The sequence below is a fragment of the Xenopus tropicalis genome, chromosome 2 (assembly GCF_000004195.4).
Source record: "Xenopus tropicalis strain Nigerian chromosome 2, UCB_Xtro_10.0, whole genome shotgun sequence".
Lineage (NCBI taxonomy): Eukaryota > Metazoa > Chordata > Amphibia > Anura > Pipidae > Xenopus > Xenopus tropicalis.
Genome location: NC_030678.2, coordinates 105,565,773 through 105,593,768, shown reverse-complemented (window position 1 = coordinate 105,593,768; position 27,996 = coordinate 105,565,773). Strand labels below are relative to the sequence as shown.

At 40.9% G+C, this 27,996-nt stretch overlaps 1 protein-coding gene across 2 annotated transcripts; it reads left to right on the top strand.

Annotated features, from left to right (window-relative positions):
• The first annotated feature begins 5 nt into the window (after positions 1-5).
• tfg (trafficking from ER to golgi regulator) lies at positions 6-21,885 on the top strand. Of its 2 annotated transcripts, none has more exons than XM_012956810.3 (8): positions 6-153; positions 5,831-6,040; positions 15,078-15,161; positions 17,897-18,043; positions 18,124-18,291; positions 18,694-18,831; positions 20,434-20,547; positions 21,097-21,885. In XM_012956810.3, exons 2-8 carry the CDS (start codon positions 5,857-5,859, stop codon positions 21,468-21,470), a joined length of 1,209 nt encoding a protein of 402 aa, XP_012812264.1. In that variant the 5' UTR covers positions 6-153; positions 5,831-5,856; the 3' UTR covers positions 21,471-21,885. The 2 variants fall into 2 exon arrangements, with proteins under 2 accessions (XP_012812264.1, NP_001007962.2); NM_001007961.2 differs by having other exon boundaries at positions 145-153; positions 18,694-18,819; positions 21,097-21,882.
• The last annotated feature ends 6,111 nt before the right edge of the window (positions 21,886-27,996 follow it).

The following is a 27,996-nucleotide window of genomic DNA, read 5'->3' as shown; positions in this document are numbered from 1 at the left end:
TTGCTCCGAGCGCCTGACGTTGCGGTGCTGGCAGACAGAAGGAGGAGAAGTGGTATTAGTACTGCCGCCCTCACCCTGTCTCCTTGGCATTTAATCTTACGGCGGTCGGTAACCAGCCCGGTATATCTACGGGGGAGCGAACAGCAGCGTCAGGTAAAAGTCAAACCTGGAAATGAATGTGATAACATCGGCATTGTGAGCTGGGCCCCGGGGTGTGGCTCACGCTGTGCCGGCTGGTGGTGGAGCCAAAATATTAATACTGATTCTGTAGACGTGTTTTGTTTAATAATCATATAATTGCTCATAACTTTCGCTTAGTATTCCACTGGCAGTATTACTCTGTCAGAGCTTCATGTTCATTTTTTAATAGTTAAAGTGGCGCAGGTTGAACATTCCTGGTAAGGATGTATACAGGTGTGTGTATATTATATATATAATCATGGGCATCTTAAACCAACTTGCCCAGAGAGTTAGAGTCTGTGTTAATGTAAGATCCGCTTGTGGTTAGAAAACCTTCACCCCTGACATCTAATTCATTGTTGCTGTCACATGGCAGAAAGGTGAGAAGCAACACGTTTATGTGGGTCTCTGGTTTTCTGTTCCTTGCTCACCATGACCTCAGCCGACATTCAGTTGCCACATCATAAGTCCAGAGATCAACACAACTTGATGATATAAGATTGTGTGAAATCTCAGTCTTAAAGGCCTAGGGTTGCCAGCATAAAGTTAGTCAAGAACCTTCTATATTTTGACTTGGCTTTATCTTTTTTTTTTTTTTTTTGTAACTTCTTTTTTATTAACGATCATCAATAATGACAGTTTACATAGTTTCATTGACTTGGCTTTATCTTATTAAGACATAATCCTTTTTCTATGTTTCATTTTGCCTTTTTAAAGGTGAAGTATGCCCGCTTGTTCAATGCTTAACAGGACTGAACAGTTCTTTTTTACTTATTGTTTTAATCATAAAAGTTCTATGTGTGCTATTTCTTCAACTAAGCTCCTCCATGGTATTTTTGTGACAATTAGATAGCCAGTACACAGATAATCCCCCTCTATAATGAACTCATTATAAATAGTCATAACAAGGGACAAAATGAAGAGAGGAGGTTGTATACTGGTAATCAAGTTATTTACTTTGTGAGGTAGCTTCCATTTCTCTGTTCATTTATGAAATAATTTGTGTGCATACTGCAAGTGTTACAGGAAGAGGGAATTATTTGTAATAGGGCACTTGTAGATCTACGGGAATTCACCTCCTATTAGCTTTCTCCAAGTGTTTACTACAAAACTTGAGTAATGTTTGTGCAGGTTAAGAGCTATAAAGTTCTTGATACCACATGTTTATAGATCTACATTTAGTTCCCATAATATTCATTCATATTCTGTAAATTTCAGTAATAGAAATGTCTCATAGAAAGTGTTTTACCAGTCAGACATGTCAGTCTGGCTTTTCCTGATTGATTGTATGAACATTCAGTTTCTGTCCTGAAGTGTGCATCAGGGAAGTCTGCTGCTACTGCTGGTGGGGGATATGTGTTGTAATTGTGTAGCTGCAAGTTGGAAAAGTCCTGGGATACATGGCATATTTATCCACTGGTAAAACATTCCAAGTAAAATTTCTTGCAAAATTGATTGCATAGGATTTGTTATATTTGTCATGGAACTGTGCTGAGAATTATGCTTTACTATCCTTCCCTATAAATAAATACCATTTTTGGTAGCATCCATTAATCCATCATATTCAGTGGGTACTGCTGACACCTGCTGCCTGACAAGCACCCATCATAAAATCCTAAATTCAGCTGGTGATTAGTACATGCTAAAATGTGTTAGAACTGAAGAATGATGATCCTGAAAATACAATTGAACCAGATTTATTGGACATATTCTAACCCAGTTGATTTGGGCTGTGCCACAGTTTGAGGGGAGAGGTGCAATTTAATGTAAGCCAAAACATAGAAAGCTTTATCGTTCCCTTTCTGATAGTATTAGGTGTTTTCACCAGCTATTGACCCATTGTAAACATGTGCAAAAAAAAAAGACAAAAGTATATGTGTTTGGGCCAGTTCCAGAAGGCATTACAAGTAAATAATTTACCAATCAGGTTATTCTGCCTGTGCCTTTACTTTAATTTTAAAGGCACATGCTTATTCATAATAGATCTGAAATTGGGAAAAGGAATACACCTTTGTAATGTGTCAGAAGATGTATTACGTTTTATTATTTACTTTCCAGTATTTAATGTTTACCTGTTTGAACGGTGCATCCTGGAAAGCTGCTTAACTCATTTTTGTGAAAACATAATCTCTTAGCCTTTGGCTTACTTGGAGATCTAGAGATTTGTGATTTCTGTTTCAATTTGAAACGACTAAACTGTATGTTAATATGCAGATGTTAATTATTTTGATTAACTTTTAGGCATGGTATAATTAGAAATGACTGAAAAACTCCAGGAAAGCAGACAAGTGAAATAATTTAAAAGCAATAAAGAAAAGCTCAATTTTTCATTGTCCACATAATTATGAAAGTTGATTCCTTTTGAAACACACACACACAGAATTAGTGTCTGCAGCAACAGACTGGTTCTGTTTAGTGTTACTTATTAGTTAGGTATGGTATAGTCAGGTATTTGTGGTTTAAAGCTTCTTGACATTTCTTAGCAACTGGCCATCCCAGCATACACCTGTTGCCACAGAGCAATGGAGGGATCCTTAAACAATGATATGGCAAGTAATACTATAGCAAAACTTATGTTTTTCATTATTGCAGTTATGTGTGGAAAATATTAAAATCTAATTTAATAAATGTTTTCTGTATATTAATGGTAGAACTGCAAAAGTCTAAATACAAAGGACATTAAAGGGGACCTGTCACCCTAAGAAATACTTGCAAATTGTTTTCTATTGTGTTTGTCAAGCAAAATAAAATTCACCTACACTGTAGAAATTATTTTAATCTTATTTTCTTCAGCCTTGGTATTCACAATTGCAATAAGCAGGCAGGCACCATTTTGTGGACACTGTTATTAAGGCAAGCTTTGCATCCTGCCAAAATCTTGTTTCTGTGCCAGTATGGGGGGGACCCAATACCCATGTCAATGCACTGGTTATTAAATTAAATAATGAGGAGGGATGGGGAATGTGAGGGGCACAGCAACATCTAATAAGTTCTGAATTGAAAGTGAAAGTAACTGTCTGTCCCACCTCTATGCCTAAGGCATAGAGGCGGGGCAAGCAATATATGATTGACAGCTGGGATTTCTTAATGCTTTTATATTGGGTTTGGATGTGTTAATAAAAAAATGGCTTTTGGTTTAATATTTAATTTGAAAAGGACTTTTATTATACAGCTTTTTATGCCTGGGTGACAGGTCCACTTTAAAGGAACAGTAACATCAAAAAATTAAAGTGTTTTAAAGTAATTAAAATATAATGTGCTGTTGCGCTGCAAAAAACTGGTGTTTTTGCTACAGAAAAGCTACTATATAAATAAGCTGCTGTGTAGCCAAGGGGGCAGCCATTCAAGCTGGAAAAAAGGAGAAAAGGCACAGGTTACATAGCAGATAACTAGTAGATAACCCCATATAATGGGGATTTATCTGTTATCTGCTAAGTAACCTGTGCCTTTTCTCCTTTGAATGGCTGCCCCCATGGCTACACAGCAGCTTACTTATATAAACTATAGTAGTCTTTCTGAGGCAAACACATCAGTTGTAGCAATGCAGGGCAACAGTACATTATATTGTTATTACTTTTATACACTTTCATTTTTTGGTGTTACTGTTCCTTTAAGGACTGATAAGATCCTTACTGTACTGATGCTAAATGAATCACAAAATATGTGAATTAAATAAGAATGATCATTTGGCCCTAAAGTGGCTATATATGATCTTCTTTTTTTTTTTTTTTTTTTTTTTTACAGCTTGTGTATAAGCAAACCCCTCTCTTTCCCAAATTGCAACCTAATAGGTTGTGATATAAGGAAAGTTGTGCAGAAGCCTGGTGATATGTTTGATTGTGCTGATAAAGGTCAGGAAGTAAAATGGCACTTTATTTTTGAAATATATTTTAAGTTTGGCCTGTTTATTGCAAGAAGTAAAAAAACATATATAAAGTGGTGCTTGAAAGCTTGTGAATCCTTTAAAATTTTCTATATTTTTATATGAATGTGACCTAAAACATTAGCTGATTTTCACAACAAGTCCTAAAAGTAGATGAAGAAAACCTAGTTAAACAAATGAAACAAAAATGATTATATTTCTTCATGTGTTTATTGTATTTAGCGTGTGGCAAAAGTAAGTGAATCATGCTCTAAGTATTTGGTGTGACCCCCTTGTGCAGCAATAACTGCAGCGGAACGGTTGCGGTAACTGGTGGTCAGTTCTGCACATTGACTCGGAGGAATTTTAGCCCATTCCTCCATACAGAACAGCCTCAGCTTGGTAGACTATTCCAGAACATTCACTTTATTCTTCTTTAACCATTCTTTGGTAGAACGACTTGTGTGTTGAGGATCGTTGCCTTTCTGCATTACCCACTGTTTGTTGAGATTCATTTCACAGACAGATGTTTTGACATTGTCCTTTAGAATTCTCTGGTATAGTTCAGAATAGTTCCATCATTGATTGCAAGCCTTCCAGGCCCAGATGCAGCAAAACAGGCCTAACCCAGAACATTTCCACCACCATGTTTCACAGATGGGAAAAGGTTCTTATACCGGAATGCAGTGTTTTTCTTTCTCCACATGTAATGCTTCTCATTTAAGCCAAAAATTCCTATTTTGGCTTCGTCCATGTTCAAAACCTTCTTCCAGTATCCTTCTAGTTTGTCCACTTGATCTTTAGCAAACTGTAGACGGTCGGCTACCCAGCCATGAACACCATTGCTGTTCAGTGTTCTCCCGATGGTGGACTCATGAACAACAACATTCACCAACATGAGAAAGGCCTTTAGATGCTTAGAAGTTACTCTAGGTTCCTTTGTAACATCATGGATTATTAGACATATTGCAGTTGGAGTTATCTTTGATGGTCGACCACTTCTGGGTAGAGTAAATGGTCTTGAATTTCCTCCATTTGTAAACATTGTGAATGTTGAATGTGTTGATTGGTGGAGTCCAAACTATTTAGGGATAGTCTTGTAACCTTTTCCAGATTTATGGGCATCAACAACTTTTTTTTTCCTCAGACACCTCCTTTATTTGAGCCATGATACACAAATGTGTTGTATATGTTATCAGGCTTTGCTGGATCCCTGTTCTTTAAATAAAACAGGGTCTCTTACACCCGATTGTCATCCCATTGACTGAACACACCACACTCTCATTGACTGAACACACCACAATCTTACTTTTGCCACATGCAGTTATTAGATAATTTTTTTCAATAAATACATGACCAAATATAATATTTTTTTTTTTTGTTTGTTTCATTTGTTTAACTAGGTTTTCCTTATCTACTTTAGGACTTGTTTGAAAATTAGATGATGTTTTAGGTAACATTCATATAAAAATATAGAACATTTTAAAGAAATCACAAATGTTTCAGAACCACTGTATGTACTGCTTGTGATAAATGATAAGCAAAAGGTATGTTCACTCCAACCCAATTAATCAAATGATTCATTTTGGATCTCATGGATCCATTAGTAGGAGCCATTCCTTCTCCAGTCATGGTTCTTGTGGTTCAAATGCCCCTAGGGTTCTCCAGTCTATTAAAGACAAATAGCTACCCAAGAGATGCATCACAGTGCAGATGCAGTTCGCTTATTATGAGTGTTTCTTTTTCCCAAATTGATATCATCCAGTTTGTTTTACATTTGAACTCTAGCTGCCTAAATCACCACGGAGCCCACAATGAATGGACAACTGGACTTAAGTGGCAAGTTGATTATAAAAGCTCAGTTGGGAGAAGACATCAGAAGAATTCCAATTCACAATGAAGACATTACCTATGATGAGCTGGTGCTGATGATGCAAAGAGTTTTCAGAGGAAAGCTCCTTACTAATGATGAGGTGACCATCAAGTACAAAGATGAAGGTTGGTATCGTCTTCATTTCTTCCAGATATCTTTGGGGTGTATTTCCCTTTTGTTGCATAAATCTTTATTTAACTTCAGTTTTATTTTCTGATCTGTGTGAAAATAAAAAATGTCGCTGCAACTGCACGATGTTCAAACATGCCATAGTTTGCCATTGTTTTTGCCCTGTGTGCACTTGTGTTTGAACGCTTTCAAGTTTGATATATTTTAAGGTGTGCAAAAAGCAAATGCATTATTGTTAATCCTTTGTCCTTATTTCCACCTTATTTCGTTTGCATGCAAAATTCTGTAGAACTTTGCTTTCCACACATATATCCAGACCACTTATGGGTATTTAGAGACCTAAGAAAGTGTGTTAGATTTTGTTCATATTCAAGCATAATGGTGCTTTGTCACATAACCTAGCCAGCAACCTTATGCTGCATGTGTAGTGTGTTGTCCATGTTGGGCATTTGTGGGAGTCAGTATCTCCATTAATTAAAAATAATAGATAAATATATAAATGCCAAATAGGTGAAAACAAAGTTGAAAATGTCTTCCCTGCTTTACTGTGGATTAGTGGTGCATGTGTAATACTTCTACAGTCATTATCACAGAATAGTAAGTGACCCTTACCCTTGGTTTTCCTTAACCATTGCAGACCTGTCCATGAATGAAATCTGTTTGGTCAGTACCTCCCAGGCATATGTGTTTAGGGCAGGGCTGGGCCAAGATATTTTGGCACCCTAGGCAAGGGCTTCAATCAGTGCCCCCCCCAACCCACGTTCTGCATTACCATTTCCCACCTTACCATTTGCCCCCCATCTGCACCTGTGCAGCAGCAGCCAAAAAAAATCATCATATTGCCCCAAAGCCCCCCATCTGTACCTGTGCCAGCAGCAGCCAATCCCTCATATTGCCCCCCCCCATCTGTACCTGTACCAGCAGCAGCCAATTGCTCATATTAGATTAGAGGAACGGAGCTTCCATTTGAAGCAACGTAGGTGGTTTTTCCACGGTGAGGGCAGTGAGGTTGTGGAATGCCCTTCCTAGAGATGTGGTAATGGCAGATTCTGTTAATGCCTTTAAGAGGGGCCTGGATGAGTTCTTGAACAATCAAAATATCCAAGGCTATTGTGATACTAATATCTACAGTTAGTATTAGTGGCTGTATATATAGTTTATGTATGTGAGTGTATAGATTGGTAGGTGTGGGTTGTGTGTGCTGGGTTTACTTGGATGGGTTGAACTTGATGGACTCTGGTCTTTTTTCAACCCTATGTAACTATATTGCCCCCCCCATCTGTACCTGTACCAGCAGCAGCCAATCCCTCATATTGCCCCCCCATCTGTACCTGTACCTGCAACAGCTAATCCCTCATATTGCCCCCATCTGTACTGTGCCAGCAGCAGCCAATCCCTCATATTGCCCCCCCATCTGTACCTGTACCAGCAGCAGCCAATCCCTCATATTGCCCCCCCCATCTGTACTGTTCCAGCAGCAGCCAATCCCTCATATTGCCCCCCCATCTGTACTGTACCAGCAGCAGCCAATTTCTCATATTGCCCCCCATCTGTACTGTTCCAGCAGCAGCCAATCCCTCATATTGCCCCCCCATCTGTACCTGTACCAGCAGCAGCCAATCCCTCATATTGCCCCCCCCATCTGTACTGTTCCAGCAGCAGCCAATCCCTCATATTGCCCCCCCATCTGTACTGTACCAGCAGCAGCCAATTTCTCATATTGCCCCCCATCTGTACTGTTCCAGCAGCAGCCAATCCCTCATATTGCCCCCCCATCTGTACTGTTCCAGCAGCAGCCAATTCCTCATATTGCCCCCCATCTGTACTGTTCCAGCAGCAGCCAATCCCTCATATTGCCCCCCATCTGTACTGTTCCAGTAGCAGCCAATCCCTCATATTGCCCCCCCATCTGTACTGTACCAGCAGCAGCCAATTGCTCATATTGCCCCCCCATCTGTACCTGTACCAGCAGCAGCCAATCCCTCATATTGCCCCCCATCTGTACTGTTCCAGCAGCAGCCAATCCCTCATATTGCCCCCCCATCTGTACTGTACCAGCAGCAGCCAATTGCTCATATTGCCCCCCCATCTGTACCTGTACCAGCAGCAGCCAATCCCTCATATTGCCCCCCCCCATCTGTACTGTTCCAGCAGCAGCCAATCCCTCATATTGCCCCCCCATCTGTACTGTACCAGCAGCAGCCAATCCCTCATATTGCCCCCCCATCTGTACCGTACCAGCAGCAGCCAGTCCCTTATATTGCCCCCCATCTGTACCAGTACCAGCAGCAGCCAATCCCTCATATTGCCCCCCCATCTGTACCTGTGCCAGCAGCAGCCAATCCCTCATATTGCCCCCCCTCCGTACTGTACAAGCAGCAGCCAATCCCTCATATTGCCCCCATCTATACTGTACCAGCAGCAGCCAAGCCCTCATAATGCCCCCATCTGTACTGTACCTGCAGCAGCCAAACCCTCATATTACCCCCCATCTGTACCTGTGCCAGCAGCAGCCAATCCCTCATATTGCCCCCTTCTGTGCTGTTCCAGCAGCAGCCAATCCCTCATATTGCCCCCCATCTGTACCTGTGCCAGCAACAGTCAATCCCTCATATTGCCCCCTTCTGTGCTGTTCCAGCAGCAGCCAATCCCTCATATTGCCCCCATCTGTACTGTTCCAGCAGCAGCAGCCAATCCCTCATATTGCCCCCCATCTGTACTGTTCCAGCAGCAGCCACTCCCTCATATTGCCCCCATCTGTACTGTTCCAGCAACAGCCAATCCCTCATATTGCCCCCCCATCTGTACTGTACCAGCAGTAGCCAATCCCTCATATTGCCCCCCATCTGTACTGTTCCAGCAGCAGCCAATCCCTCATATTGCCCCCCCCATCTGTACCTGTACCAGCAGCAGCCAATCTCTCATATTGCCCCCCCCCCCATCTGTACTGTTCCAGCAGCAGCCAATCCCTCATATTGCCCTATTGCCCCCCCATCTGTACTGTTCCAGCAGCAGCCAATCCCTCATATTGCCCCCATCTGTACTGTTCCAGCAGCAGCCAATCCCTCATATTGCCCCCCATCTGTACTGTACCAGCAGCAGCCAATCCCTCATATTGCCCCCATCTGTACTGTACCAGCAGCAGCCAATCCCTCATATTGCCCCCATCTGAACTGTACCAGCAGCAGCCAATCCCTCATATTGCCCCCCCATCTGTACTGTACCAGCAGCAGCCAATCCCTCATATTGCCCCCCCTCTGTACTGTACCAGGAGCAGCCAATCCCTCATATTGCCCCCCATCTGTACCTGTGCCAGCAGCAGCCAATCCCTCATATTGCCCCCTTCTGTACTGTACCAGCAGCAGCCAATCCCTCATAGTACCCCCCCATCTGTACCTGTACCAGCAGCAGCCAATCCCTCATATTACCCCCCATCTGTACCTGTACCAGCAGCAGCCAATCCCTCACATTGCCCCCCCATCTGTACTGTACCAGCAGCAGCCAATCCCTCATATTGCCCCCCATCTGTACTGTTCCAGCAGCAGCCAATCCCTCATATTGCCCCCCATCTGTACTGTTCCAGCAGCAGCCAATCCCTCATATTGCCCCCCATCTGTACTGTTCCAGCAGCAGCCATTACCTCATATTGCCCCCCATCTGTACTGTTCCAGCAGCAGCCATTACCTCATATTGCCCCCCCCATCTGTACTGTACCAGCAGCAGCCAATCCCTCATATTGCCCCCCCCATCTGTACTGTACCAGCAGCAGCCAATCCTTCATATTGCCCCCCATCTGTACTGCCCCAGCAGCAGCCAATCCCTCATATTGCCCCCCATCTGTACTGCCCCAGCAGCAGCCAATCCCTCATATTACCCCCCCTTCTGTACCTGTGCCAGCAGCAGCCAATCCCTTATATTGCCCCCCATCTGTACCTGTACCAGCAGCAGCTAATCCCTCATATTGCCCCCCATCTGTACTGTTCCAGCAGCAGCCAATCCCTCATATTGCCCCCATCTGTACTGCCCCAGCAGCAGCCAATCCCTCATATTACCCCCGCTTCTGTACCTGTACCAGCAGCAGCTAATCCCTCATATTGCCCCCATCTTTACTGTACCAGCAGCAGCCACTCCCTCATATTGCCCCCCATCTGTACTGTACCAGCAGCAGCCAATCCCTCATATTGCCCCCCCCATCTGTACTGTACCAGCAGCAGCCAATCCCTCATATTGCCCCCCATCTGTACTGTTCCAGCAGCAGCCAATCCCTCATATTGCCCCCCATTTGTACTGTACCAGCAGCAGCCAATCCCTCATATTGCCCCCCATCTGTACTGTACCAGCAGCAGCCAATTGCTCAGCAGCCAATTGTTCATATTGCCCCCCCATCTGTGCCTGTACCAGCAGCAGCCAATCCCTCATATTGCCCCCCCATCTGTACTGTTCCAGCAGCAGCCAATCCCCTTCCCCATATTCGGCCCCCTCCCCCCATCTGTACTGTACCAGCAGCAGCCAATCCCTCATATTGCCCCCCCCATCTGTACTGTACCAGCAGCAGCCAATCCCTCATATTGCCCCCTAACTGTACTGTTCCAGCAGCAGCCAATCCCTCATATTGCCTTCCCATCTGTACCTGTGCCAGCAGCAGCCAATCCCTCATATTGCCCCCCATCTGTACTGTACCAGCAGCAGCCAATTGCTCAGCAGCCAATTGCTCATATTGCCCCCCCCATCTGTACCTGTACCAGCAGCAGCCAATCCCTCATATTGCCCCCCCCCCCCATCTGTACTGTTCCAGCAGCAGCCAATCCCTCATATTGCCCCCCATCTGTACTGTACCAGCAGCAGCCAATCCCCCATATTGCCCCCCCATCTGTACCGTACCAGCAGCAACCAGTCCCTTATATTGCCCCCATCTGTACCTGTACCAGCAGCAGCCAATCCCTCATATTGCCCCCCATCTGTAATGTTCCAGCAGCAGCCAATCCCTCATATTGCCCCCTAACTGTACTGTACCAGCAGCAGCCAATCCCTCATATTGCCCCCCATTTGTACTGTACAAAAAAAAAATCTTTCCCCCTTAAAGTGCGCCCCCCAGTGATTGTGCCCTAGGCAGGCGCCTACTCTGCTTACCCCTAGTTCCGGCCCTGGTTTAGGGCATTGCCTGATTTTACAATATAGGTATTGGACCTGTTACCCAGAATGCTCGGGACCTGGGTTTTTTCCAGATAAGGGGTCTTTCCATAATTCGGTTCTCCATACCTTAAAGTGGACCTGTCACCCAGACATAAAAATCTGTATAATAAAAGTCCTTTTCAAATTAAACATGAAACCAAAATTCATTTTTATATTTACACAATCAATCCCATTTTAAATGCATTTAAAAATCCCAGCTGTCAATCATATACTGCCTGCCCCGCCTCTAAGCCTTAGGCATAGTGGCGGGGCAGACAAGTACTTAAACTTTCCATTCAGCACTCACATTCTCCCTACCTTCTCACTATCTAATAGTGTAGCCAGTAAATGGGCCTGGGCATCAGGTCCCCCATTCTGGCACATACACAAGATTTTGGGGTAATACAAAGCTTGCCTTATTAACAGTGCCCACAAAATGGCAGCTGCCTGCTGGCTCTGATTGTATATTCCCAAGACTGGAGGAAACAAGATCTATATCATTTATATAGTATGTTAAGTTAATTTTGCTTAACAAACACAATAAAAAAGAAATTGGAATTATTTCTTAGGGTGACAGGTCCACTTCAAGGCTATTAAAAAAATTATCTAGAAAGTAATTCAACTCAATAGGATTGTTTTGGCTCCAATGAGGATTAATTATATCCTTAGATGGAATCAAGTACAAGGTACTGACTAAGTTTTACAGAGAAAAAAAAAATAGTTCCTAAAATTGAGAATTATTTAATTAAAATGGAGTCTATGGGAGATGGCCTTTCCGTAATTTGGAACTTTCTGGATAACGGGTTTCTGGATAATGAGCCCCATTTCACCTGAGTTTCAGTTACCATTTTGTGTGTTTGTTTGGATCATTATTGAAACTGCTTGTGTGTTGAATTTTTTTTCCCTACCATTTTTCCCCCCACTACATTTTCCTGCAAACTCCATTTGCTTTATACATTATTTACAATTTCCCCCCCTTAATTTACCTTTATCTGTTCCTACTCTTTTCCCTCAGTGTCACTTCTTAATTCCCTGCCAATGTACCATTCTCACCACCTTATGCCGTATGAGTCCACTCCGCTATTTATCCTGTCTTTCATCTAGTGTCCCATTTTCTACTATACATTTCACTTTACAGTTCCTACCAATATTCCGCCCCATCTTTTGCTTAGCCTTCTTTATCTTAATGTATTGTTACAATCTTTATTTTGTATTGCAAGCTGTTAGACAAGAGTGCACAATAATGTGTATTAGAATGCAGGTGCAAGATGATGCTTGGTGGATTCAGCAGCATGGTAGTTTGGTATAAATGCTATGGTCGGATCTGTCATATTTAGTGGACCAAGCAATGTACAATTAGGCTGCCGAGTATGGACTTTTACGTTTGGCATACACAAATAGATCAAATAATTGGCAAGGTTGCCAAAGGGCAATTCTTTTCCTGACTTGGCCACCCATGTGCAGGGCCAAATCTGTCACTTCAATTGGCTATGACCCGAACAGTTTGATTTTTCTAAGGCCTGTTCGGATCTCAACTGTCTGTTCGGTTTTCAGAGTTGTGAAACCCGAACAAAAATCTGGCCAATAAATGAAAAACAAAGATTAAGATACTCACCTCAACATGGCTTAGTTATCATCAAGTACAATCAATTCCTTATCATTACAGAAACAATAAAAAAGCAAATCAACCAATTAACATTTTTTAAACTTACTGCATTTCAAAGCTTTCTGGATAACTTATTTCTGTATAATAGATCCCATACCTTTAATTAAAGGATTGGACTTCCTCATCAGGCAGAATATAAATAGAGATAGGGTTGCTACCCGTATGGTTTTGAACTGGACATCCCAATTTTTCAAAGGGCTGCCAGTTCGAAACTTCCTCTCCAGTTGAAAACACTGAGAAAACTGGGCAGAAATCCAGCCAGTTGCATCAAATGATGCAATAAACCCACTTCAGCATTATAAATCCCACTGACATCATTGTGACTGCCTCTGATGTGATCATGCCCACATTCAACATCGCTGCCACACCCCCAATGCCATCTGCCCCACCACCTTTGTTTGGGTTTAGCCTCAGGCAAAGGTGGCAACCCTAGCTTGCATGGACTTGGGCATATGTTTAGATCTTGCAGAAGCCTATGCAGACCGGTTAATAGAGGACTGCATCAACCTGCTGCTGTGGACCTCACCCAGTGGGATTTCAAACTTAATAGATATTTGACCATATTTTATTCAGTGGCGGCTATGGAACAGGGCCCTTACATTGGCCATTACATGGCAAAATCAGTCAAAATGGGCCAATTTGAGAAGGTTCTAATCTGACTGTGTATAGCCAACATTAGGGGGTATATTTATCAAAAGTGGAGTGAAGCATTACTGGTGATGTTGCCCAAGGCAACCAATCAGCAATTAGAATTCAACAGTTAGAAAACCAAAGCAAAGCATCGGATTGGCTGCTCTGAGCAACATCACCGGTAATGTTGTACTCTATTTTTACACAGCATGATAAATATTTCCCATAGTCTTTTTAATGTCTCTTTTGACTGTCTGAAATGCCATTCTGAAATTTGCCAAAGATTTTGTAAAGTGTAGAACATATACTATGTGTCCAGTCAGGCTGGCGCACACTCTAATTTACATTGTACACTGTATTGACTTAGCCTGGTAGGAAAGGCTTTTACTGTATTACTACGTAGGGTGATAAAGGGCAAGTTTAAGTAATGTGATATCATTCTGGTCACCCTTTAATCCAGGATACTTGGAGACTGTATTAAAAGCTGCATTTTTGTAAGTACAAGAAAAGGTTACTTTCTCTGCAACACTTCATAGTACTTCTAATAGTAAGCTTAATGCATATTGTACTGCAAGATTTTGTAACACATTTGTTAAAGAAACTGTCAAACTAACATTTTTTTAATTGTCTGTTTACCAGCTTCTTCTAAATTCAAGTGTCCATTTTTTATAGCACACTTTGTAGACATCATTTTACAATAGTGCCACTAGAACACAGTGTTCTTCCAGCTTATATGTTTCAGCATAAGATGTTCAGCCTTACTGTGTTTAAAGCTTTTCTACATATTGACTGGCCTTGCCAACCCATTTAATGTCTTGCCACATCATCATGCAGCTGGGATGTTTGCTGCAAAACATTATATAATAGGGATCTCCACTTGGTGGCAGTAGTAGCCCAGAAATGATACACTGGTTGCATGAACAGGAAAAAAACCACACTGAAAATCTTCTGAATATTATGTTACAGTGGCTAAAATATTGCTGAACTGTATCAGGTTTTTATAAATAAGATGTACAGTAAAATTTAAATAGTAAATAAGTATTTGTATGAAGTAAACATTGGATAACTATCAAGAAACAGATATAAACATCCTTTGATTCATATATAAGCAAACCCAGCTAATGCTACCCAATGCCCCCCTCCCCAGACATCTCCATAGGAATTACAATTAGGCATCTGTGTCTCTGCTGACCAGCTTGGGATGTATCATGACTATTTTTAGTGTCAAAGCTTTGGGGTCCCTGCATCATGTGGGATAACACCCCTGCTTTAGGGAGGTCATTGGAGCTGAGTTTAAGTAATTGCTGCCGAGCACTCCCAATGGAAGGCCAAGTCTCCAGGTCATAGTCACGTGGTTAAAGCCATACAACCCATTGCCATTTCATCTTAAGAGTGATAAAACCATGCATTATAATCCAAGAGATTATTTTTTATGAGAAAACAGCCTGTGAAGTTCTTCTGGGTTTTTTTTTGTTCAAAGCAATATTTGTATTTTGTTCTACTTGAAGCTCTTCAAGCAGCAAATATGACCCCAGTGCTTACTTTGTGTTTGTATTTGTTTTCAGATGGAGATCTTATAACAATATTTGATAGCTCTGATTTGTCGTTTGCCATCCAGTGCAGTAGAATATTAAAGCTCACCCTTTTTGGTAAGTATGTACTTTTTGCTCATTGCTTATTGGGCATGGGCTAGGGTATGTTATTACTTGTGCTTAAATGAGTGGTTCTGTATTTAAAAACTGGCCTTAGTCATCATCATTTATTTATATAGCAATGGTAAGTTCCACATAGCTTTACATTTACTTATAACTTAACATAACCATATACTGACTGATTTAAGATGGTGATATGGGGACCCTCAGACAGGCTTATCCGACCAATATCTGTCTGAAAATTGCCCAGATGTCGATCAGGCAGCTTTTGATATTCCCATTGGATCAGGACTGCATTGGTAGTGCGTTCCTCACTCTGATGGCTCGTATTACCATCATTGTAACTGGATGATTGTTTGGCCCTAGGGCCAAATCATTGGATTAGTCCAATATTGCCCAATTTAGGTGGGCATATCGGTGGATAGATTTACTAATTTGGAGACCTTGCACGAGTGGATCGTATAGTGCAGTGCTGTCCAACCTCTGTTGTACTGAGGGACAGAATTTTTTAGGCCTATGTGGTGGAGGGCCGATAATGGAAGCCAGTTTTGACCCCTCCCCTTTTTTTAAACTGCACCCACTTTAAACCACACCCATGTTATCACAGCTGTTAAGATCCTAACCATATTAATGGTGGTAGTCATATTAAACCATATCTTTCAATACATTTGCCCCCTTCCTCCCCTAAGGAGGCAGAGTATGGCACAAAGCATAGAGCAGGGCAGGAAGAGTATGGCACACACAGGTAGAGCAGGAAGAATATGGCACACACAGGCAGGGTGGGTAGGGGAGGCAGGGTATTGCACATGCAGGCAGGGTAGGGGAGGCAGAGTATGAAACTCACAGGCAGCGTAGAGCAGGGCAGGCAGAGTATGGCACACGCAGGCAGCATAGGGCAGGCAGAGTATGCCACACACAGGCAGCATAGGGCAGGCAGAGTATGCCACACACAGGCAGCATAGGGCAGGCAGAGTATGCCACACACAGGCAGCATAGGGCAGGCAGACCACTAATTCACTTAAAGGATCCAAATGCATATGGATTAAATATAATACAACCAATATTAAATCATCAGTGAGATGAGTAGATTAACCACCTGGTCCTTTGGTCCTGTGTGCTTATTGGTGCCAGAGCTACAGCTTCCTATGTTTCCAGCTCCTGAAACTAGATGGCACTGGAGTTAGTGTATTTTTCTATTTTTTTTTTTTTTTTTTTTTTTTTTAAATCATTTCTATGCAGCTTCCATCAAGTGACACTGTAGAAAAGTGAGTGAAATATTTACACTGAGGCTTTGAGTATTTTCAGAATCAAGGTTTACAAGGATCTGAGTCCATTGCATGCCAACCCTAAACATATGCATTTATTTACATACATGAAACACTTTTCACAATTGAGAAAATATTTAAAAGTGATGCCAAGTGGGACCTATGGCTGCTGCGCCAGTGCCCATAACCACGTCATGCCGTAGCATGTGAGAGCATTGGGGTCCATGTCAGATCAAAAATACAACATACTGTAAGTAACTGTATAATCTGGGAAGCTGCGCAGGGCTGAAATAAGGCACCTACCGGTGGCCATCATTAGTCAGTCATTCATTACAGTAAGCATTATGCAGAGATGCATCTCATTGGATATCATGTGTGCATATATAATTAACCATTATATTGTTGGCCCAGTGGCTCACAAAGAGTTACTCACATAGGTCTCATTTGGAAGGAAAAAAGAAACTGTTAATATCATTGAAAGCAGATCAGATAATGAGACTTGCATTTTCTCATCAATGTTAATGTGCTTTACAGCTTCTGATGCCCACTTCAGTTTCTGTTCTTGCTCTAAATTCACATTGTAGCACTTTTAACAAACATTAACAACTATGTTTTATACTGTCTGTAAAGTGCTTGATTTTTTTCCCCCCAGTTTTGTAATTGTATAACAAATACAATATTATAGTGCATTTTTTTCTCAACACCACTAACATCTGGCCACTGGATCCTGCAAGAGCTGGTAACTCATTGGCTTCCTAGCAGTTTTTGGGTTTGTCTTATGGGCCATCTGTTTTACATTTTCACTGACCTTTGCTTACTCACCCCACATGCTCTGAGCAGCATAATAGCTTTCTTTTGGAAGTGAGAGGTAGGATTTTAGGAGTATAATCTACATTATAATGGTCTCCAACCACCACAAGTCAGTTAAATAAATGGGCAATGGTGTGACCAATGTTCCATGAATTCACTGGCAGCTGATGGGCTACTCCTTGCTCTTGTTGCAACATATATGGGATATGTATGTAAGCGTGAAACCACAATTCTGTAATATTCCTGTACTGTGTATTCTCTGGCACTGCAGTTGTTCTGATGTTTGCTACCAGCCACATTTTTTGTTTCACACTATGCACTATTATGCAGATGTTGTCAGGCTGTGCCAGTCAGTCAGATGCTGCTGGTTTACATGGATCCATCTTCTCCTCCACTCTTTGGTCCATATGTTTTTTTTCTTCTGCTTCCTTTCTACTTCATCTAGACTATAAGCTGGGGCCCTCTGCGTCCTTTCCCTTTAGCAATTGTTTTTCTCCCCTGCATTGCTAAGCACATGTTCATTGCACATGTATGATCTATTGTTCTTTAATGTAACAATAATAAATCATAAAGTTGAAAAGTTCACTTTTATTTGTATCACTAATAAATGTGCCAAAGGGAAGCCAATGTAATCACCTTGTCTCTTTTTCTGTATAGTAAATGGACAGCCAAGACCATTGGAATCTAGTCAAGTAAAGTATCTCCGCCGGGAGTTGATAGAACTACGTAACAAAGTTAATCGGTTGCTGGACTGCCTGGAACCACCTGCAGAACCTGGAATACCGTCCAGCCTTCCCGACAATGGTAATTTTAGTACTTTATGGTATTTGCTGTAAATCTGTAACTGCAGGATGTAAGTAGTTTTGTTATCTGCTGTACAACAGAAGCTGTGGATGGCAGAGAAGAGAAACCACCTGCACCAGATTCCTCTGTTAAACCATCTACCCAAGTTATGGCTGCCAGCATGTCTGCTTTTGATCCACTGAAGAACCCAGATGAAATCAACAAAAATGTCATGTCTGCATTTGGACTTTCTGAGGAGCAAGTCACTGGTATGTTTATTAGTGGGCTATAGAGTGGTGCCTGATAATATTGCCATAGACAGATAACAGCTTTTAATAAACCTCATGTTTAGGAGATTTGAATAGAAATATTGAAACCATAAAAAGAAGCCTGTAGTGTCCTGACCTGGCCATAAAGATATTTGGCCTCCATAAAAATTAATTAAGACTGAAACTGTTAGTAAATATATAATCATCAGTCATTTTGGCTTTGCCGTGGCATTGCTTAAGTTTTGAGAAACTAGTTAGATACAAATGGCAGGACTGGTACACACAGAGGAATACGTCTTGCTAGCCAGTCAGTGTTAATTCTAATACATTTCTTGAAAGCAGTTTATCTGTGGTGCATAAAGAATTTCATTTTATACTTTTGTGTTCCCTTTTTTCTCGCAGGACCTCCTAGCGCACCAGTAGAGGAACGTTCCAGCACGCCAGATAGCATTGCTTCTTCCTCCTCTGCACATCCACCAGGGACTCAGACTCAGCAGCCATCATACCCAGGAGCCCAGCAGCAAGCAGGTCAGATTGAAGGTTAGGATGCTGTCTTCTACTAACACATTAATACCATAAAGTAACTATTTTCCATGGAGATTTTATACTTTTTTGTTCCGTACTGTACTGGGACATGGAAAGGCTTGCTACAAAAACACATGTTTTAGAATTGAATGAATGATTGCTGACCAGAAAGGGCAGGGTTAGCAATACAGATTTTATATGTACAGTATATTATGAGTAAGTTGTTAAGTTTTGATAGCCAAAAGGATCACCAAAGGCACAGATGTTCCCTGCTAAAGGGCTGTGAAGACCTTGGCCTGGTACAGAAGCCCAAAGCATAATGTGTGGAATTTCTGCCCTACAATGTTTGGCTACAGTTCTCCTTCACATATCCGTGAAATGGGTTGACGGACTGATTTGCTATGGCCAGGAACTGTTTAGTGCTTGGAACTGGTGCCATTTTCTTTGCTAGTAATGCTAAAGTGAATTTAGCTTGTGCCCAAACCCTTTAAATATCCACAACATTTTCTATATGTATTGTGAGGGATAAAAATAGTATAGGACATTTATAAGTAAACAGAACTTGCAGATGAAGTGTAAAAGGAATAGCTGCAACAACTTTCATTATATAAACTGAAGGTGGGACGCTCTGTTGTAGAGCCTGATTGGGTACCTGTGGGTTATCTGCAGAACTGTGGGTTGCAGGAATGCAGGGTATGGATGCAGGTTGGTGGTTGCAAACTTGTTTATTCCTTTCACCTTCCCCTTACACTTTTATGACAGGTAGAAGGTTATGGAGAAAGTAGTTGAGGATTTAATCAGGTAGTGGGTCTGAGCAGGTTTGTCACTTGTCTGCAGGTCGGGTGTAATTCTAAGTGATTAGACTACAGCTCTGGTGATGTTTGCAGCAAGTAAGACTGCAAATTATTAATATCTTGTTAGAAATAATTTAGTCCCACTAACAGGGGGGATTTATCAACCGTCGAGTTTCAAATGTCTGGTAATTATTAAAGGGGTTGTTCACCTTTTAAGTTAACTTTTAGTAGGATGTAGACAGTAATATTCTGAGTCAATCTACAATCAGTTTTCATTTTTTATTTGTAGTTTTAAAAAATTCTTCAGTTTTTGTTCAGCAACTCTCCGGTTTTGAATCTTGTTGCTAGGGTTCAGATTATTTTACCAACCAGGGAGTAGTTCAATGTGAGAGTGAAAAATGAATAGAAGAGGATCTCAATAGAAAAATGTCATAAAAACTAACAGTAGTAGTAAAACTGTAGCCTCACAGAGCATTTGGGATTTTTTAATCACACATGTTTATCACGTTAATAAGCAAGCAAACTTAAAAATCGATAAACAAGCCCTTTAATCTTGTGGTTAATTTTACGCTTAAGTCTTAAACGAGAATTATAAATGATTGGTTTCCTGTATTTTGTTTACTGACAGTATAACATTTCCAAGTCAAAGCCAGTATTGCACAGCTAGGAGTGCAGGCGTATATTTCAGCTGACTAGGAACCCGGTTGCAATCCCCATACTCTCCCCATACTCTCCCCATACTCTCCCCATACTCTCCCCATACTCTCCCCATACTCTCATGGCTAAAAGTAAAAGCATTTTTTTTCTTTTTTCCCCCCTATAGGACAGATATATCAACAGTATCCACAGCCACAGCAGCCTGCTGGTTATCCAGCTCCTCAAGGCCAGCCCCAAGCTCCAGCCCAGCCTCAGCAACCCTACGGCATGCAGTATTCTGGTAAGAGAGAGATTTAATGGGACAGTGTAATCAAAACATTGGACATCTTTGACCCACTGAGCGATTAACCAAGCTAAACATGCTCTCTCCAACACATTATATTGTCTGTATGGCCCCCAGAGACCACTGTTTAAATGGACATTGATTTTTGCAGTGTGTTGGATAAAGGGACAAAACCTTTTTACTCAGTCTGTCTACCTGGGTTTTTTGTATTTTTCAGTTAACACCAATGTATAAATGTGAATAACCAAGAGTTAATTTGCTAGATAAAACCGCATAGGCTCACTATGTTACTATGAAATCCTGGTATCTAATGTATACTGGTTGTCTGCCATCCCTTGGAAACACAAACAGGCCATAACTGGGCATTTATTTAAATAATTTATTTTTATTCTGACTTTCTCAAAGCTCTGCCTAGGCGGTCCCAGAGCTTTAGGTTTCGCAAATAATGTAATCTGTCCAGACATTGTTTCAGTCTTTTTATTTCTTTCTTTTTGTAATTTTATTTCTTTGTTTTTTATTTATTTTTTGTTTGTTTTTTTTTGTCAGGTTACAATCAGCAAGCTACTCCTCAACCAGCTCAGTATCCAGCTTACAATCAGCAAGCAGCACAGACTCCAGCTCCAGGGTTCCCAGGGCAGCAACAGCAAATGGCTTCACAGCCCCCTCAGCAGTACCAGGCTGGGGGATACCCTCCACAGACTTACACTACACAAGCCTCTCAGCCTGCAAACTACAATCCGCCTCCTGTTTCCCAACCTGGACTGGCTCCAAGCCAACCAGGGAGCTATCAGCCTAGGGCAGGATTTACACAATCCCCTGGAAGTACTGTAACCCCACCCCCAAGTGGCCCTAACCCATATGCGCGCAATCGCCTACCATTTGGTCAGGGATACGCTCAGCCAGGACCTGGTTACCGGTAAATGTCACTCTCACTATTACTGCCAAGGCAATGGCTGCTAGGTCTATATCCATCCCAATAGATTCCAATCTTATGCTTAAATTGTACTGATGTTTCAGACATCAGAGGAAAAGCTTAGTGTGCTTCTCAGCACACTGTTGCTTTTCACTAAATGTTGTGTAATTTAATTCAAGTAGAGACCAAATTATTCTTTTCTGCTTTTGATAGTACCTGCTCTCTATAGTAGACATTCAAATACAAAAATGTGTTTGACACTAGCCGGCCTTGTCAAAACTATGACACAATGCAAATGGCAACCCCCATTATTTGGCTTGTTTTTAATGATCTGATGTGTTAAATTAGATCTGTCCTAAAGTTTAAACTAGGTATTATGTACAAATTCTAACACATTAAAGGCTAATAAAACAATGAAATGATGTGCGTTCTTTTTGTTGCCTCTGCTTTAAGGATATTTACAGTAGAAATGTCTATATGTACTTTTGTATACATTTCTGTGTTGTTTTCCATAAGAATTGTATTTCTTCATTTTTACAATTTTACAGATATGAGCAAAAGTTGACATTTCACCTGCATGATTTTAAATTTCCTTCAAGAGCACTTTGGCCAATGTTTATAAGTTGGGGGGGGAAATCGACAATAGAACTCCCAGAAGAGGAGAAGAAACTGTGCCACTAACCAGCCGATGGGATTTGTTGCTGTCAGAGCTAAAGAAAAGATGGGCAAGAGGGGTGATACTGGAAAGGTTTAGAAACCTCTTTTACAGCAAAGGAAAGCAGTGCAATACACTAACTCCAGACCAGAAACTGATGATCCATTATCATGATCAGAACTAAAGGAATACATCAGACTGCAATAATTCTGTATAAACCACTGTGGCAAAACCTTTGTTTGTTACCTGCAGATTGTTAAAGAAACTCTATTTTAGGACACAATAGCTAATATCGGTATAAGAAATCCTCATCCTCAATCCTATTGTCAAGTAGAGAAACATAAGCACATTATAGCCCACTAAATTGCTTGATATAATTCCAGTGTGATTGCTTTACTGATAAATGTGCAGTGTGACCAGACATGAATAACTCATTGCGCCATGCATTCTATTACCTAGAAAGTCCCACACACTTGAAGGTTTGAAAACTTCACCCAAGAGCTAAGCAGACTGGTTTCACTATGTATTTTATTCAGACCTTGTCGTGGCTGCATGAACAGTTAGAATTCTATTGACGGTTATGATTTAAAAGGGTAGTTTTAATGAGTAGCGGCTCTGGTTGTCCACAGGAAAACTCAGGTTGACTTGTTATTGCTACAGGAGACCCCCCTTGTGGGTTTAAGGGGATGTTTGCCTTTAACTTTTAGTTTGATGTAGACAGTGATGTTTTGAGACAATTTTCTTCAGTTTTTATTTGCAGTTTTTAAATTATCTAGCTTTTTGTTTAGCAGCTCTCCAGTGGAATTTCCGCAGCTATCTGGTTGCTAGGATTCAAATTACACTAGCAACCTGGCATTGATTTGAATGAGAGACTGGAATTAGAATAGAAAAATAAGGAATAAAAAGTAACTATAGCAATAAAATTGTAGCCTCACAGAGCAACAGTTGTTTGGCTGCTGGGGTCAGTGACCCCTATTTGAAAGCTGGAAAGAGTCAGAAGAGGAAGGCAAATCATTCAAAAGCTAAAAAAATAACAAATGAATACCAATTGAAAAATTGCTAAGAATATGTCTTTCTATAACATCAGGTGTTGATTTTCATTCTATAAGCTACAGTAACTTATGGGTTAGAGGCCCAGTATCATGGTTAATAATAAACACTGCTTTGGTACCCTGCTGTGCACATTAAGCAGATTTCCGCTCAGAATCTTTAATAAAGCTAGATCTATAACTAGTTTGTCTAATGAACCTCTGTTACTTGCTGTCTGTGTTACTAGTCAAAGGTCTCCTATGGATACCATATAGTTTCTGTACACCGCCAACTCCAATTAGAGGAAATAGTACTGGCAATGGAATAAGCAGGAATGGTTTTGCCTGGGCCAGCTTGACAGCTTCGGTGTCCCTCTAGCACAACCATAACAGGGCATGTACCTATGAATATTTGAGCAGAGGCCATGCTCTCCTTACAGATATAGTGGAAACACAGCAGTTGTGTGGATATGCTTTCTTTGTCATTCTGAATAAATCTGCTAGATTTGAGGCAACAGCTGTGAGTTTGGTACAAAACTGATCATACTTGACAGCTGTATCTACTTTTGATATTATATTACTAAAGAGCAAGGAAAAGCCTCTATTACATTTCCTGAAAAATACTCCAAAGGTCCAAAAAAAAGGTAAATTTGGTCATTTTGACTTAACTATCCTGCTCTTAGCCATGATCCGTCACTGTCAGTGTTAGAGGCTTAAATAAGCCATTATCAGCTGTGCTTTGGTAGGAACATTTCTAAAACATGATCTGTTTTGGGGCCTGAGGATGCATTTTGATCATTTCTGCTCTAATCTAGATGTTGAAAGCATCCTCCATTCATGTAATGAAGGACCTTCTGTACAGTTCTTTAGTTGAAAGGTTACACATGCTCTACTGACCCTGACCTTTAGCATACCAACATCAATTATTGTTCTTGTCTGTAGTCAGACCCTTAACATCTGTTAGTGGCATTAAGATTTATGGTTCTTTTTCTAAATATTTGGTGGGAAAACTTCTTAAAGAACATAGGCATGCTTACAGCTCTTTAAAGAATGTTTAATGTCTCTCTTTGTCATGTATGGGCAGCAACTCCAGTAAGTTGCTTAGATCCTTCTTGTCCACTGTGCTGTACAGAGGAATTGCTGCAGCAGGAATTGGTCTGCTAGATGGTCTGCATATTAAGGGGATGTACAGTATGCTCGCTTTATAAGAAGGGGTAACTTTGCCCTCCACATTGAAATATGGAGCTGTGTGGCACAATGCCTGCTCTAACTAAATTGTCAAGTAATCATATTCTGCACATAATGACCCTTATTGTATTTAGCTTGTAAAATAAAGCAAGTGTTTTTCTTTTAATTGCCTGCCTCCATATGTATATTTGTGACTTCATGTAGTACCATAAATGTAGAAAGTAAATGAATGAAGGGGCATAGCAACAGACTGCTAAACATAACTCCCACGTGTCTCATTTGTCAAGCAAACATGCGGAAAGAAAGTACCATTTGGCAACTAAAATAACGCAAGCAGCATCGCGCGTAAATTAACGCAAGTATGCTTTTAGTGAATCGCGTGTTAAGACACGAAAAATTAGACACAATAAAATTTTAACGCATGCTATAAATAATGCACGTTTTAACGCACTTTAGTGAATCGGCCCCTATGGTGTCCAGTCAGGTGAGTAGAGGTAATGTTGGTTAAGATAGTAATGCGTTAATTAACACAGGGGAGCACTCACCAGGATATCTAGCTGCATCAAAGTTCGGGGCTACCATGCCTCCTAGCATCTCCGATCCAGGCATAACTCTCCAATAGCCAGTAAGAACGAAAGCGGAGCATTTTGGTCACTTCTTAATAAAAAGTCACTTTTATTGCTATCTTTAAAATCATGACAGAGATATCACCCCAAAAAGCTTAACGTATTTCATGGCTTCACGTCACTTCAGCAGAAGCTACTACGGTGTCCCAAATCCACCACATATTGAAATAGGCACACCAATCCACACCCATAACAACAATTAACCCCATCAGCATAATAGCTAAAAACAACATAAACCCACTCATGGGATTAGAATCCAACACAGCCATGATAACTATTAATCATTAAGACATATACCTTTTTTAAACATGATTATTTATAACAAATTGTATATTAACTGGAAGATTTCATACAGCCCATTAATTGTAATTGCACATATCCATGCCAAGTATGGTACAATTTACACATGGGGGTTTCACCATCAATTCATTGCAGTTGCTTTTTATACATAGTTACCTAATATTATTTACAATAGCATGAAACCTCCCATTCCCTATTAAGACCCCCATACTGTTTTGTGGTCTTAAGATGATAAATCCAATATACCTCCCTTTCTAACAGTTTATTGTCTATATTATATTTTATTAAGAAATGACCAAAGTGCTCCGCTTTAGTTCTTACTGGCTACTGGCTTACTGGCTTACTACTAGTAATTAAGTACATAGTGATAATGGGAAACCAGTAATTAGTAGGGGGTAGGTGGGTTGTTGGGTTGCTGAGGGTTTAGGTTCTATGAGTGAAGGAGAAGGTGTTTTTTGTGGTTATTTAAAGTGTTGTCTAATGGGACAGCGAGAGAGTTTCAGAGAATGGGTGCAGCTTGGGAAAAACCCTGGGTGCAGAAATGTGAACAAGCAATGAATGAGAAGGTTAAAGGCTTAAATAATTAATACAAGGGGGGGGGGAAAGAGTTGCTTTCTCAGATGAACGAATTAAGGATTTTTGTTGCTTTAACCACCAGCCTGGAGTCAAAGGGGCACATTTACAAAAGCACAAATTTCACCGAATTTTTCGGATAGGTTTTACCGCTGTTTACGATGGTTCGGTACGAAAATTTCGTGACTTTCGGATCGCCAATACGATATTATCGTGACTAATATGATTTTTTTGTAAGCATTTTCGTTACCAATCTGAATTTTTCCCATTCGGGATTCTAATTCGTGGATTAGTAAATCTGCCCCAAAGAATTACTGTGCCCATAGACAGTAGTTAGAAAAGCTAGAAAAACAAGTCTCAGGTTTGCTGGCAGCAGACTGAGAATCACAGCAGAAATAAAAGATTGCAGTCACCTCAGTTGGAACAGCGCCTAACAACTCGAGGAAACTGTCCAGATGTCCTAGATAAAGTTTGATGCGGAACAGGACACCTCTTATGTACACAAATGATGGCAGAAAGGCTCATGGACAAGTAAGGACAATGCAAATAGAAAGTTTAGCTAATAAAAAAGGATATAGGAATCCTCCGTCAGGGCTAAGAGTTTGCTCTGGCAAAGAAAAACACATACAAATTGCAATGATGAATTGCCAAGTTGATTTTTATCAACTTCAGCTTTGAGAAAATACATAATCACCAGTGAGCTTGTCTAGAAAGCATCTGGCTCTTTAAGGCACCAAACAGGAGCTGTCTCTTTTGTCAACCCGTAACAACCTTTCACACTTAATCCGACAATATTAAAGCACCAAAACACATAAGCACCATAGGAGTGGAGAAGTGTTCCAAAAATTGAGCCAAAAAGTGCCATTTCTAGGTACCAGAAGTAGTGCGAGCACAGAGCCGCCAGCTCAGGCAGATGGCAGTTTTGCTCTAATTACAGCTGTGAGAGTATTTAGCAAAGACATTCTGCAGGCTGTAGTCTTAACAAGACAACGAATTGTTGTTCTATATTTGGATGACTATTTTGTCAAAGTGTAAAGCTCCCTTCTGTCAAAACATTTGGAAGCCATGGGTACAGATTTAATCTTCTCTGTGAAGGCTGCTAAATGAAGAAAACCCCTGCTTGTTGCCTTACAGTGCCAGACCCTCTCTAGCAATGCTCAGCTTCCCAGTGAAGATGGATTTCTTGTAAAGGAAAACTATACCCCCAAACAATGTAGGTCTCTATAAAAATATATTGCATAAACAAGCTCATATGTAAAACCCTGCTTCATCTAAATAAACCATTTTCATAAAAATATACTTTTTAGTAGTATGTGCCATTGGGTAATCCTAAACAGAAAATTGCTATTTTAAGAATTAAGGGCCACCTCCTGGGATCATAGGATTCACAGTGCACAAGCCAAGACACACATACATGCTAGGCCTCCTCAGCCAATTAATGGACAGAGTTCTGTCTTTTGCTCCCACACTTCTTCCTTTTACAGTTAAAGCTGCATTATTTCTGGCCATGTGATCTCTGAGGGAGCACACAGCCCATCACTAAATGGTGGCTCAAGTGAATGAATATAAAAGGGCAATATTTACTGATATATATATATTCCATTTGGCAAGATTCTTTAATAAGTCACTTAACATAATATAAACTATCTGTTGGTTAAGTATTCATTCTGGGGGTATAGTTTTCCTTTAATGCTGGAGAAGATCATAAAAATTACATGGGATATCCATTCTTGTGTGCTTTTATGCTTTATTGTTAGGCGTGAGGAGCAACAATGAGATTGTGAGGGGATTGTGGACCTGCAGGCTTGGGCTGTTTTTAACTATTGGCCTATGTGGCACTGAATGTGCAAAACCCATAGGTACTGTAGGATGACAAGGCAGAACCAATAAGCTTTGCTGCCACAGCTGCTACCAGACTGAATGACATGCAAACACACTTGTGAATATACAGTAATAATCTGTTTGTATGAAATAACACTTCAATCATTTTGGTCTTGGGTTTTGCCCCCTATGTCCAAATTGGAATACAGAGCGGCAGCTTTAATGGTTCTGGTTCTTGTAAAAGCTGTTTTAAGAATATAAATTGCAGGACTGAAGTACGGACATCAGTGGCTGGCAACATTTAGGGGGTTCTTTATCAACATTAGGATTTTTTTTTTCACA

Coding starts and splice junctions, on each gene's coding strand:
- tfg (XM_012956810.3), top strand. CDS start 5,857: ATGAATGGACAACTGGACTTAAGTGGCAAGTTGATTATAAAAGCTCAG. Junction 18,044..18,123: donor GTCCAGCCTTCCCGACAATG/GTAATTTTAGTA, acceptor GCTGTACAACAG/AAGCTGTGGATGGCAGAGAA. Junction 20,548..21,096: donor CTACGGCATGCAGTATTCTG/GTAAGAGAGAGA, acceptor TTTTTTTGTCAG/GTTACAATCAGCAAGCTACT.